The sequence below is a fragment of the Mustelus asterias genome, chromosome 7 (genome assembly GCF_964213995.1).
Source record: "Mustelus asterias chromosome 7, sMusAst1.hap1.1, whole genome shotgun sequence".
Classification (NCBI taxonomy): domain Eukaryota; kingdom Metazoa; phylum Chordata; class Chondrichthyes; order Carcharhiniformes; family Triakidae; genus Mustelus; species Mustelus asterias.
The window spans coordinates 42,619,240-42,632,634 of record NC_135807.1 but is presented as its reverse complement, the minus strand read 5'-3'; the positions used below and the strand labels follow the sequence as shown (position 1 = coordinate 42,632,634).

General features: G+C 43.5%; 1 protein-coding gene across 10 annotated transcripts in view; it reads left to right on the top strand.

The window, feature by feature from the left end:
* ints8 (integrator complex subunit 8) overlaps nt 1-13,395 on the top strand; it is an 88,601-nt gene that overhangs the window by 36,297 nt on the left and 38,909 nt on the right. For all 10 annotated transcript variants that reach the window (XR_013498305.1, XR_013498304.1, XM_078215947.1 and 7 more), the window contains exons 7-8: nt 7,521-7,703; nt 7,950-8,057. Coding sequence is in view for 8 of the 10 variants with exons in the window: in XM_078215947.1 (XP_078072073.1) it covers nt 7,521-7,703; nt 7,950-8,057 (291 nt within the window). In the remaining 2 variants the exon portion in view is untranslated. The remainder of the gene's footprint in view (nt 1-7,520; nt 7,704-7,949; nt 8,058-13,395) is intronic.

Below are 13,395 nucleotides of genomic sequence, written 5' to 3'. Positions count from 1 at the left end.
ACTAGGGGAGGTTATGGCATGTGGTATTGTCAATGGACGAGTAGTCCAGAGACCCAGGGTAATGACCTGGGTTTAAATCCCACCACCGGGTTTGAATTCATGAAAACAAAATCTGGAATGATGACCATGAAACCATTGTCATTGGTTGTTAAAACCCATCTGGTTCACTAATGTCCTTTAGAGGAGTAAATTTGCCTTCCATACCTGGTCCGGCCTACATGTGCCTCCAGATGCACAACAATGTGGTTGACCCTTAAAATACCCCCTGAAATGGCCTCGTAAGTCACTCAGTTCAAGGGCAATTATGGATGGGCAATAAATGCCAGCCTTGCCAATGACATCCACAAACAATTAACTGAAGTCCAACAATTTTTTTAATTATGTTCTTTAAAGTACCCATGTGGTTTCATGATATGTTTGGGATGTGGTAGGTTTTACTTTTTCCCCCCAAATATTAGCAAATCCCCAAAGTGTTGTACATGGTGAGGTTAAAATATAATTGTCAATGTGTGCACAATGGAAAGTCCTGGCCAATACTTGAATTATAATTGAATTAATTTATTTGTTGCTTAACTGGGAATGCTTTTTCATTCTGGTGTGGGTGGATTAAAAGATGCTGTACAGCCTTAATTTAAAATGGGATATACTTAAAGAAAGGTCCCTGTTGGATATGCAGTGGCAGCAGTGTGTATACCATCTACAAGATGTACTAAAGAACATAGAACAGTACAGCACAGTACAGGCCCTTCAGCCCTCGATGTTGTGCCGAGCTTTGTCCGAAACCAAGATCAAGCTATCCCACTCCCTATCATTCAGGTGTGCTCCATGTGCCTATCCAATAACCGCTTGAAAGTTCCTAAAGTGTCTGATTCCACTATCAAAGCAGGCAGTCTATTCCACACTCCAACCACTCTGAGTAAAGAACCTTCCTCGGACATCCTTCCTGTATCTCCCACCATGAACCTTATGCTTATGCCCCCTAGTAATAGCTACATCCACCCAAGGAAATAGTCTCTGAACGTCCACTCTATCTATCCCATTCTGTGGAATCTATCTATCATCTTATAAACTTCTATTAAGTCGCCACTCATCCTCCTCCGCTCTAATGTGAAAAGCCCTAGCTCCCTCAACCTTTCCTCATAAGACCTACCCTCCAAACCAGGCAGCATCCTGGTAAATCTCCTTTGCACTCTTTCCAATGCTTCCACATCCTCCTTATAGTGAGGTGACCAGAATTGCACACAATATTCCAAATGTGGTCTCACCAAGGCCCTGTACAGTTGCAGCATAACACCACGGCTCTTAAACTCCAACCCCCTGTTAATAAACGCGAACACACTATAGGCCGCCTTCACGGCTCTATCCACTTGAGTGGCAACCTTCAGAGATCTGTGGATATGAGCCCCAAGATCTCTGTTCCTCCACATTCCTCAGAATCCTGCCATTGACCCTGTAATCCGCATTCAAATTTGTCCTACCAAAATGAATCACCTCGCACTTATCAGGGTTAAATTCCATCTGCCATTTTTCGGCCCAGCTCTGCATCCTATCAATGTCTCTTTGCAGCCTACAACAGCCCTCCACCTCATCCACTACTCCACCAATCTTGGTGTCATCTGCAAATTTACTGACCCACCCTTCAGCCCCCTCCTCCAAGTCATTGATAAAAATCACAAATAGCAGAGGACACAACACTGATCCCTGTGGTACACCGCTGGTAACTGGTCTCCAGTCTGAAAATTTTCCATCCACCATCACCTTCTATGAGATAGCCAGTTACTTATCCAATCAGCCAAATCTCCCTCTATCCCACACCTCCTTACTTTCTTCATGAGCCGACCATGGGGAACCTTATCAAACGCCTTACTAAAATCCATGTATACGACATCAACTGCTCTATCTTCATCTACACACTTAGTTACCTCAAAGAATTCAATCAAATTTGTGAGGCAAGACTTACCCTTCACGAATCCATGTTGACTATCTCGGATTAAGTTGCATCTTTCCAAAGGCTCAAAAATCCTATCCCTTAGGACCTTTTCCATTAACTTACCGATCACCGAAGTAAGACTAACCGGCCTATAATTACCAGGGTCATTCCTATTTCCTTTCTTGAACAGAGGAACAACATTCGCCACTCTCCAGTCCTCTGGCACTATCCCCGTGGACAGTGAGGACCCAAAGATCAAAACCAAAGGCTCTGCAATCTCATCCCTTGCCTCCCAAAGAATCCTAGGATATATCCCATCTGGCCCAGGGGACTTATCGACCCTCAGATTTTTCAAAATTGCTAATACATCTTCCCTCAGAACATCTACCTCCTTCAGCCTATCAGCCTGTATCACACACTCATCCTCAAAAACATGGTCCCTCTCCTTGGTGAACACTGAAGAAAAGTATTCATTCATCGCCTCTCCTATCTCTTCTGACTCCATGCACAAGTTCCCACTACTGTCCTTGACCGGCCCTAACCTCACCCTGGTCATTCTTTTACTTCTCACATAAGAGTAAAAAGCCTTGGGGTTTTCCTTTATCCGACCCGCCAAGGACTTCTCATGCCCCCTCCTAGCTCTCCTAAGCCCTTTTTTTTTAGCTCATTCCTTGCTACCTTATAACCGTCAAGCGACCCAATTGAACCTTGTTTTCTCATCCTTACATACGTTTCCCTTTTCCTCTTGACAAGACATTCAACCTCTTTTGTGAACCATGGTTCCCTCACTCGTCCATTCCCTCCCTGCCTGACAGGGACATACCTATCAAGGACACACAGTATTTGTTCCTTGAACAAGCTCCACTTTTCATTTGTGCCTTTCCCTCTCAGTTTCTGTTCCCATCTTATGCTCCCTAATTCCCGCCTAATCGCATCATAATTACCCCTCCCCCAATTTTAAACCTTGCCCTGCCGTATGGCCCTATCCCTCTCCATTGAAATAGTGAAAGACACCGAATTGTGGTCACTTTCTCCAAAGTGCTCTCCCACAAACAAATCTAACACTTGGCCCGGTTCATTACCCAATACCAAATTCAAAGTAGCCCCATCTCTTGTCGGCCTATCCACATATTGAGTCAGGAAACCCTCCTACACACACTATACAAAAACTGCCTCATCCGAACTATTCGACCTATAAAGGTTCCAATCAATGTTTGGAAAGTTAAAGTCACCCATAACAACTACCCTGTGACCTCCACACCTATCCATAATCTGCTTTGCAATTTCTTCCTCCACATCTCTATTACTATTTGGGGGCCTATAGAAAACTCCTAACAACGTGACCGCTCCTTTCCTATTTCTAACTTCAGCCCATATTACCTCAGTAGGCAGATCCCCTTCGAACTGCCTTTCTGCAGCCGTTAAACTATCCTTGATTAACAATGCTACTCCTCCACCTCCCCTACTCTTACTGAAACGTCTATACCCCGGAACCTCCAACAACCATTCCTGTCCCTGTTCTAACCATGTCTCCGTAATGGCCACAACATCGTAATCCCAAGCACCACCAAAGAACTCACCAAGGTTCCTGAGGCAGCACCTTCCAAACCCATGACCACTACCATCTAGAAGGATAAGGGCAGCAGATACTTGGAATACCACTACATGGAGGTTCCCCTCCAAATCACTCACCATCTTGACTTGGAAATATCATTATCACTGGGTCAAAATCCTGTAATTCCCTCCCTAACAGCACTGTGGGTGTACCTACACCTCGGGGACTGCAGCAGTTCAAGAAGGCAGCTCACCACCACATTCTCAAGGACAACCCGGATTGGGCAATAAATGCTGGCCTAGCCAGCGACACCCACATCCCTTAAATGAATTTTTTAAAATGTAAAAAGTGCCTTTGCCTGAAATTAGAAGTAGAACAGGCTCAATCATGTTGGCAACCTTTCCAGAACTGTGAGATCCCTCCCCTATTCTAACTACTCCAAAGTAGCTTGAAGGAACTATGAAGTGAAACATGATCATCATAGGAAGATGTAACCTTAGTAGAATCATAGAATCCTATAGTGCAGAAGGTGGCCATTCGGCTCATCGGGACTGCACCAACCACAATCCCATACATTACCCTAGCTAGTCCCCCTGACACTAAGGGGCAATTTAGAACGGCCAATCCATCCAACCCGCACATCTTTGTACTGTGGGAGGAAACTGGAGCACCCGGAGGAAACCCACGTAGACATGGGAAGAATGTGCAAACTCCACACAGACAGTGACCTAAGCCAGGAATTGAACCTGGGTTCCTAGCGCTGTGAGGCAGCAGTGCTAACCACTGTGCCACCGTGCCGCCCTGAGAAGCAGCAGTAGCTAAAAGTCAGAGACTCAATGCTACTTCAAAGAATCCATTAATTTATGCTTAAACTCCGTTACCTTGCTTACCGGAAACCAAGATTGTGTAAACAAGCTGTTTCAGAGCCTACTGTTCCATTATTCTTGATAACTGTTTTTAAAAATAAACAGCCAATTTTAAATTATGAACAGCTAAAACTTGGTATTCACTCATCAGTTAATGAATCATGTGCTGCTGCTGAATGGTATACATCACACTTTAGCTGTAAGTAGTGCACACTATGTAGTAATGTGGCTTCATTGGGCAATCAGGTGCAACCACCAAATTATATTTTCCAGGGTTCTTCATTTAATATGCATTTGTTCAGATAAACAAACATATAGATGCCAAGAAAGCATTAAACAAAATACCTCATAGTAAAGCTGGTTTACAAAATCGCAGCTCATGGAATAGGAGGATCAATGTCAACAAAGACTTTTTAAGAATTAACTTAATGACAGAAAACAGCGAGTCATAGTCAGTGGTTGTTTTTCAGACTAGAGTTTGGTAGACAGTGGTGCTCCCCAAGGGTCAGTGACAGGAACACCATTTTTCTTTTTGACATAAATAAATAACTTGGGTATTGGAATAGAAAATAACATTTCAAAATTTGCCAATGCAAACCAAGTTGGCCAAGTGGCAAACAGTGAGAGTGAAAGATAAGTGGCAGATGCAATTTCATATAGAAAATTGAGAAGCGATGCATTTTGGCAGCAGGGGTAGGAAGAGGTAATGCAGACTTAATGGTACAGTTCTAAAGAATGCATGGAAAAGGGACCTGACAGTGTGTGTGCGAAAATCTTTGAAAGTGGCAGGACATACTGAGAGAGCAGTTAGCAAAGCATATGGAATCTTGAGCTTCATTAATAGTTATAGATTTTCACAGTAACTTCATTGCAATGTTAATGTAAACCTACTTGTGACACTAATAAATAAACTTTAAAACTATTGAGTACAAAAGCAGGGTAGCTTTCCTGAATCTGTATAAAACTCTGGTTAGGCCCCAAGTGGAGAATTTTATTCTGTTCTGGTCACCACACGTTAGAAAGGATGCGAGAGTCCTTTAGAATGTGCAGAGGAGATTTACCACAATGGTTCCAGGGTTGGGATTTTAGCTACAAGGTTAGGTTGGAGGAGCTGGGGTAGTTCTCCTTGGTACAGCAGGAATTGAATGGAGATTTCAAAAAGGTATCATTGAAGTAAAGAACTGCAGATGCTGGAAATTTGAAATAAAAACAAAATGCTGGAAAGATTTAGGAGGTCTGGCAGCATCTGGAGAGAGAAACATGTTGATTCTATATAATTTCTTCAGAGGGTATACAAGGTAGACAAGATAGTGACTGGTTTGGAAAAGGTATCCATGGGAAAACTGTTCCCATGAGCTGATATTACAAGGACTAGTGTACGCAGGTTTAAGGTTTTGGGGGAAAAAAATGCAGGGGGAATGTGAGGAAAATTTTTTTTTTTACACAAATGTTAATTACCCAGAACTTGCTCCCCATGAGGGTGGGAGAGGCAGAAACAATCAATGAGTTAGGAAATTGGATGAGCATTTGAAAGAAATGAACTTGCAGGGTTACAGAGATAGAACAATGGAATTGAACTGACTGGATTGCTCCACAGAGAACCAGTGTCGACTGGGTGGGCAGAAAGGCAGCCTTTTGTGCTGTAAATGACTTTAATTCTATGACAAACCTGTGCTTGGATGCATTTATCAAGCAAACATCTTTTCTGTGAAATTTCATGTTTGGATATACTCGGGACGCTGTCAGAGCATCCAGTGTTCAGTGGTTGATTTAAGAGGCAGCATACATTATGTACAATCTAATTTGGACCTATTCTTCAAAACTCCCTGCCTAAATTCCTCTAACCTTGCGCTGCTATCCATCTTTTAAAACCACCTTAAACCCCAACCGTTCATTGATTAACCATATGTTTGCATTATATCCATCTGTAAAACACTGAAATATTGGCCAGAAATTTACCACCCCACCTGCCATGGGAATTGGAGCAAGCGAGGGGTGGACCATGGGAAGGTCCATTGACCGCTGGTGGGATTTTACGGTTTTGGGGCAAGTGAGGCTGTAAAATCCCACCCATTATTTTTTTCTGGGGGATTCAAAGAGCAAATTGTAGGACCCCTATGTAAAGAAAGAAAAAGGAACTTTCATTCACATAAATCCTTTTGTATCCTCCAAATGTCCCAAGGTGCTTTACAACCCAAGTACTTTTTGAACTGTAGACACAGTTGTAAAAAAAAGAAATGCGGCAACCATTTTGTACACAGCAAGTTCCACAAACCGTGATAGATCAGCAGTTGATCAGCTGTTTTCACAGCTTATCTCCTCGCAGGAGGTGGGAGCAGCATGGGGATGGGTGGTCAGCGCCCCATGACAGGTATATGCTGAGGTTACGTTAAAGGAACCAAATCATCAAGACATCTGCTGGGAAATGCTTTTAGTTGGAAATAGATTGTGCTGTGCAGCAGGATGTGACTGCTGGTACCAGCATTGTTTATTGTTTATTTATTAATTAGTCACAAGTAAGGCTGGCATTAACACTGCAATGAAGTTATGGTGAAATTCCCTGAGTTGCCACACTCCGGCGCCTGTTCGGGTCAGAGCACCTAACCAGTGCGTCTTTCGAACTGTGGGAAGAAACTGGAGCACCCGGAGGAAACCCACGCAGACATGGGGAGAACATGCAAACTCCACACAGACAGTGACCCAAGCTGGGAATCGAAACCAGGTTCCTGGCGCTGTGAGGCAGCAGTGCTAACCACTGTGCCACCGTGCCACCCCCATTGGTATCGCCCTTCCACCTTGGTGCATCTGAGCAGTGCACACCATTCTCAATGAGACTGCTGACTGCCCTTCCCTTTAGCTGCCATGATTGGCCCTACCGCAAGCAGTGCCTTCCCACCATCCTTAATTGGACAGCAAATGTGAAGGCAACCTTTTATTTGCCCATTTCTGTAAAATTGCACTGGAGGTCAGGCATGAAGTGGGTCAGAATCCAGAAATGATCCTGACATGCAAAAGTATTACGAGTCCTTCTTTGAATTCCACAGCTAATATGATTTGTTTCCAATAAACTAGAATAGTTGGGTTAACACATTCCACTGTAAGCAATTTGCATTATGTTTAAATAATTAAAAGCACATGAAAAAATTGTACCTAATTTTCATACCAATAGCTAAAGGAGCAGGCTGAAGATTCCATTCTAGTTTTGGAAGGGGCACTTCAGTTGACCACAGACCTCCGTGTTCACACAATGAAGACGCTGGATCAGATAGTAGCAGAACCTTGCCTGGCAAATGGAGAGACGGAAAGTTCAGCAGCTGGATTATGCATTAGTATGGATGAAATGCATTGTCAGGTAATTGTCGACAAGCATGCCATACTTTCTGTTAACTAGTTTGTGGAAATGTGGGAAGAGGAAATTGTTGTACTATGTTATGCCAAGTCAACTATAGTTTATTAGCTCTTTCCTATACTGTGATGCCTCTTTTGTGCTCTTGGGGTTAAAGTAAAAGAAATAAGCACAAGTTTGTGGTTTATATATTTTCTTAAGAATTGTATTGCAAAGAGTGTTTAAATTTGCCATCAATTAATTTGATTGTAGGTTTGTTATGATCTGGGCACAGTCTTCTTCAGTCAAGGCTCTTCAAACCCCTCTGTCTATGAAAAAGCAAAGGAACATTTATTCAGAACTAGTGAACTTCTCTCAAAGGTACTTGTAAAATTACTTACTGGCTAGTATGACTGTACAACTGGCGCTTTCTCCAGTATGTTATTGATAGTTGTGAACCATGACCGTCGGCATTTAAGAGGTTGATTTTACAGCAGAAGACCATTAAAGCCAACTCTGATCATATTCATTCCTGTCCACTAGAAACGTATTTCCATATGGACGGGAACCCTTAGCTGAGACAAGCCCATGCAGCACAGACCAGGAATTGAGCCTGGGATCTTCCCAGTTTATACAGCTGAGCCATTCACTTGCCTTAATTAACTGAACCATTAAAAGGCAGTAAGTGTTCGTACTTTTATAACTGCATTTTCAGTGGGCTGGTTCTTGCAGTCAGCTGTGAAGTAACAGCACTCATCGCAAACCTTGAGGAAAGCTGCTTATAAAGATTTAGAGAGCTGCAAGTGTAGACATCTTCTTTACTGAAATTAGTTTATTTATTGCGCTACGTCAAGGCAATCTGGCAACAGTAATGCTATCAAAGAGTAAACAGCAAATCACCTTCTCTCAGACAGCACACCAGGAAGTAAAAACCACTGATTCCCATTTTAATTTTTTACACTACATGAATTCATGGAATTAAGGTAGAAGATAAAATATCATTTAAAAAAAAACTTAAATGTTTAATTTCTCAGTGGAGAAATTAGGCATTCAACAAATATAAAATTAATCTTTCAGCACCAGTGAGGCTGTTGAACACTAATTATGAATTAAGTACCTTGTTAAAAATCCAGTTACACCTCATTCAACAAGGTTTGTCAATAAACCCTTTTCAAGGGTTTCTGCGGTGAGCCTAAAAGTGGCAATTCTCACTGGTTCAATAATTTTCAATGTTTTATTATTCATTGATGGTATGTAAGCATCAATGGCAAAGCCAACATTTATTACCCATCCTATATTGTGCTACAGAAGGCAGATTTCCTTTCCTAAAGGACACCTGTGAGTCAGATGGCTTTTACAACAGTCCATTGTTTTTATGATCGCCATTACTGTACTAACCTTCCATTCCAGACTGCTGATTACTAATTCAATAAAGTAATTATTATGCTATCATACCCAACAACTAACTGACTGTCTGAGGGACCTCAACAGCATCCCTCTGACAATGAACAGAAACACAACAGTCACTCCTGGCTCTCTACATTTAACTCAGTGGTTCCCAAACTTTTTTCACTGGGCCGCACTTTCGCAAATAAAAATTTGCTCGCGCCACACCAAATTTTTTATTGATGATAAATACATTCAAAAACAAAAAAAAAACTACTCCTAGCAGTGCTTGATTCATAACATAGAACACAGCTACTTTATAATATGATCATGGGACATCCAGAAAGTATAAAACAATCACTTTGGAAAAAGATCTAATCCATGTTTAAATGTTTCTTTGATTGTCCTTGAATCTTCCCGCCACACTTGCCATCCTCTCTTGCCGCACCAGTGTGGCGCGCCGCACCCTTTGGGAACCACTGATTTAACTGCACATGCCTGGACTCCAGAAGTTGCTGCCAGTTTCAGAGGAGTAATGATGGCGAAAGCTATTAACTCAAAATTCAGGCCTTTTCGTAATTTATCTATGGAACTGTTTTTGATGGAGACAGCTGTTAATTGTAACATTAGGGCCATGTTCTGTCAAGTGGGAAACCCAAATGTATATCCTGATTACATAGAACATTCCAGCGCAGTACAGGCCCTTCGGGCCTCGATGTTGCGCCGACCTGTGAAACCAATCTAAAGCCCACCTAACCTACACTATTCCAATATCATCCATATGTTTATCCAATGACCATTTAAATGCCCTTAATGTTGGCGAGTCCACTACTGTTGCAGGCAGGGCATTCCACGCCCTTACTACTCTCTGAGTAAAGAACCTACCTCTGACATCTGTCCTATATCTATCACCCCTCAATTTAAAGCTATGTCCCCTCGTGCTAGCCATCACCATCTGAGGAAAAAGGCTCTCACTGTCCACCCTATCTAATCCTCTGATCATCTTGTATGCGTCTATTAAGTCACCTCTTAACCTTCTTCTCTCTAATGAAAACAGCCTCAAGTCCCTCAGCCTTTCCTCATAAGACCTTCCCACCATACCAGGCAACATCCTGGTAAATCTCCTCTGCACCCTTTCCAATGCTTCCACATCCTTCCTATAATGCGACGACCAGAACTGTACGCAATACTCCAAGTGCGGCCGCACCAGAGTTTTGTACAGCTGCAACATGACCTCATGGCTCCGAAACTCAATCCCTCTACCAATAAAAGCTAACACACCGTACGCCTTCTTAACAACCCTATCAACCTGGATGCCGACTTTCAGGGATCTATGCACATGGACACCGAGATCTCTCTGCTCATCCACACTACCAAGTATCTTACCATTAGCCCAGTACTCTGTATTCCTGTTACTCCTTCCAAAGTGAATCACCTCACACTTTTCCGCATTAAACTCCATTTGCCACCTCTCAGCCCAGCACTGCAACTTATCTATGTCCTTCTGTAACCTGCAACATCCTTCTGCACTGTCCACAACTCCACCGACTTTAGTGTCATCCGCAAATTTACTAACCCATCCTTCTACGCCCTCATCCAGGTTGTTTGTAAAAAATGACAAACAGCAGTGGCCCCAAAACAGATCCTTGCAGTACACCACAAGTAACTGAACTCCAGGATGAACATTTCCCATCAACCACCACCCTCTGTCTTCTTACAGCTAGCCAATTCTGATCCAAACCGCTAAATCACCCTCAATCCCATGTGTCAGTATTTTCTGCAATAGCTTACCATGGGGAACCTTATCAAATCCTTGACTGAAATCCATATACACCACAACTGTTTTACCCTCATCCACCTCTTTGGTCACCTTCTCAAAGAACTCGATAAGGTTTGTGAGGCATGACCTACCCTTCACAAAACCGTGTTGACTATCCCTAATTAAATTGTTCCTTTCTAGATGATTATAAATCCTATCTCTTATAATCCTTTCCAAAACTTTGCCCACAACAGAAGTAAGGCTCACTGGTCTATAATTACCAGTGTTGTCTCTACTCCCCTTGAACAAGGGCTCAACATTTGCTATTCTCCAGTCTTCTGGCACTATTCCTGTAGACAATGATGACATAAAGATCAGAGCCAAAGGCTCTGCAATCTCCTCCCTAGCCGCCCAGAGAATCCTAGGATAAATCCCATCTGGCCCAGGGGACTTATCTATTTTCACACTTTCCAGAATTGCTAACACCTCCTTATGAGCCTCAATCCCATCTAGTCCAATAGCCTGTATCTCAGTATTCTCCTCGACAACATTGTCTTTTTCATGTATGAATACTGACGAAAAATATTCATTTAGCGCCTCTCCTATCTCTTCGGACTCCACGCACAACTTCCCACTACTGTCCTTGACTGGCCCTAATCCTACCCTAGTCATTCTTTTGTTCCCGACATACCTATAGGAAGCTTTAGGGTTTTCCTTGATCCTACCTGCCAAAGACTTCTCATGTCCCCTCCTGGCTCTTCTTAGCTCTCTCTTTAGGTCCTTCGAAGCTAATTTGTAATTCTCAAGCGCCCTAACTGAGCCTTCATGTCTCATCTTTACATAAGTCTCCTTCTTCCTCTTCACAAGAGATTCAACTTCTTTAGTAAACCACAGTTCCCTCAGTCAACCACTTCCTCCCTGCCTGACAGGTACATACTTATCAAGGACACGCAGTAGCTGTTCCTTGAACGAGCTCCACATTTCAATTGTACCCATCCCCTGCAGTTTCCTTCCTCATCCTATGCATCCTAAATCTTGCCTAATCGCATCATAATTTCCTTTCCCCCAGCTATAACTCTTGCCCTGCGGTATATACCTATCTTTTTCCATCGCTAAAGTAAATGTAACTGAATTGTGGTCACGATCACCAAAGTGCTCACCTACCTCCAAATCTAACACCTGGCCTAGTTCATTACCCAGTACCAAATCTAATGTGGCCTCGCCTCTTGTTGGCCCATCTACATACTGTGTCAGGAAACCCTCCTGCACACATTGGACAAAAACTGACACCTCTAAAGTACTCGAACTATAGTGTTTCCAGTCAATATTTGTAAAGTTAAAGTCCCCCATAACCACTACCTTACTTTCGCTTCTATCCAGAATCATCTTTGCAATCCTTTCCTCTACATCTCTGGAACTTTTTGGAGGCCTATAGAAAACTCCCATCAGGGTGACCTCTCCTTTCCTGTTTCTAACCTCAGCCCATACTACCTCAGTAGACAAGTCCTCATCAAACATCCTTTCTGCCACTGTAATACTGTCCTTGACTAACAATGCCACACCTTCCCCTCTTTTACCACCTTCCCTGCTCTTACTGAAACATCTAAACCCCGGAACCTGCAACAACTATTCCTGTCCCTGCTCTATCCCATGTCTCCGAAATGGCCACAACATCGAAGTCCCAGGTACCAACCCATGCTGCAAGTTCACCCACCTTATTCCGGATGCTCCTGGCGTTGAAGTAGACACACTTCAAACCACCTTCCTGCCTGCCGGTACACTCCTGCGACCTTGAAACCTTATTCCTGACCTCACTACTCTCAACCTCCTGTACACTGGAGCTACAATTCAGGTTCCCATCCCCCTGCTGAATTAGTTTAAACCCTCCCGAAGAACATGAGCAAATTTCCCCCCCAGGATATTGGTACCCCTCTGGTTCAGATGCAGACCATCCCGTTTGTAGAGGTCCCACCTACCCCAGAATGAGCCCCAATTATCCAGGTATCTGAATCCCTCCCTCCTGCACCATCCCTGTAGCCACGTGTTCAATTGCTCTCTCTCCCTATTCCTCTCCTCGCTAGCACGTGGCATGGGTAACAAGCCAGAGATAACAACTGTTTGTTCTAGCTCTAAGCTTCCACCCTAACTCCCTGAATTTCTGCCTTACATCCCCATCCCTTTTCCTACCTATGTCTTGGGTGCCTATGTGGACCACGACTTGGGGCTGGTCCTTAAGGATCCCGAAAACACGATCCGAGACATCACAGACCCCGGCACCTGGGAGGCAACACACCAACCGAGAGTCTCTCTCGTTCCCACAGAATCTCCTATCTGTCCCTCTGACTATGGAGTCCCCAATGACTAATGCTCTACTCCTCTTCCCCCCTTCCCTTCTGAGCAACAAGGACAGGCTCTGTGCCAGAGACCTGTACCCCATGGCTTACCCCTGTTAAGTCGTCCCCCCCCAACAGTATCCAAAACGGTATACTTGTTATACAGAGGAATGGCCACAGGGGATCGCTGCTCTGACTGCTTCTTATCCCTAGGTCCTAAGAGATGATTACCTCTAGGTCC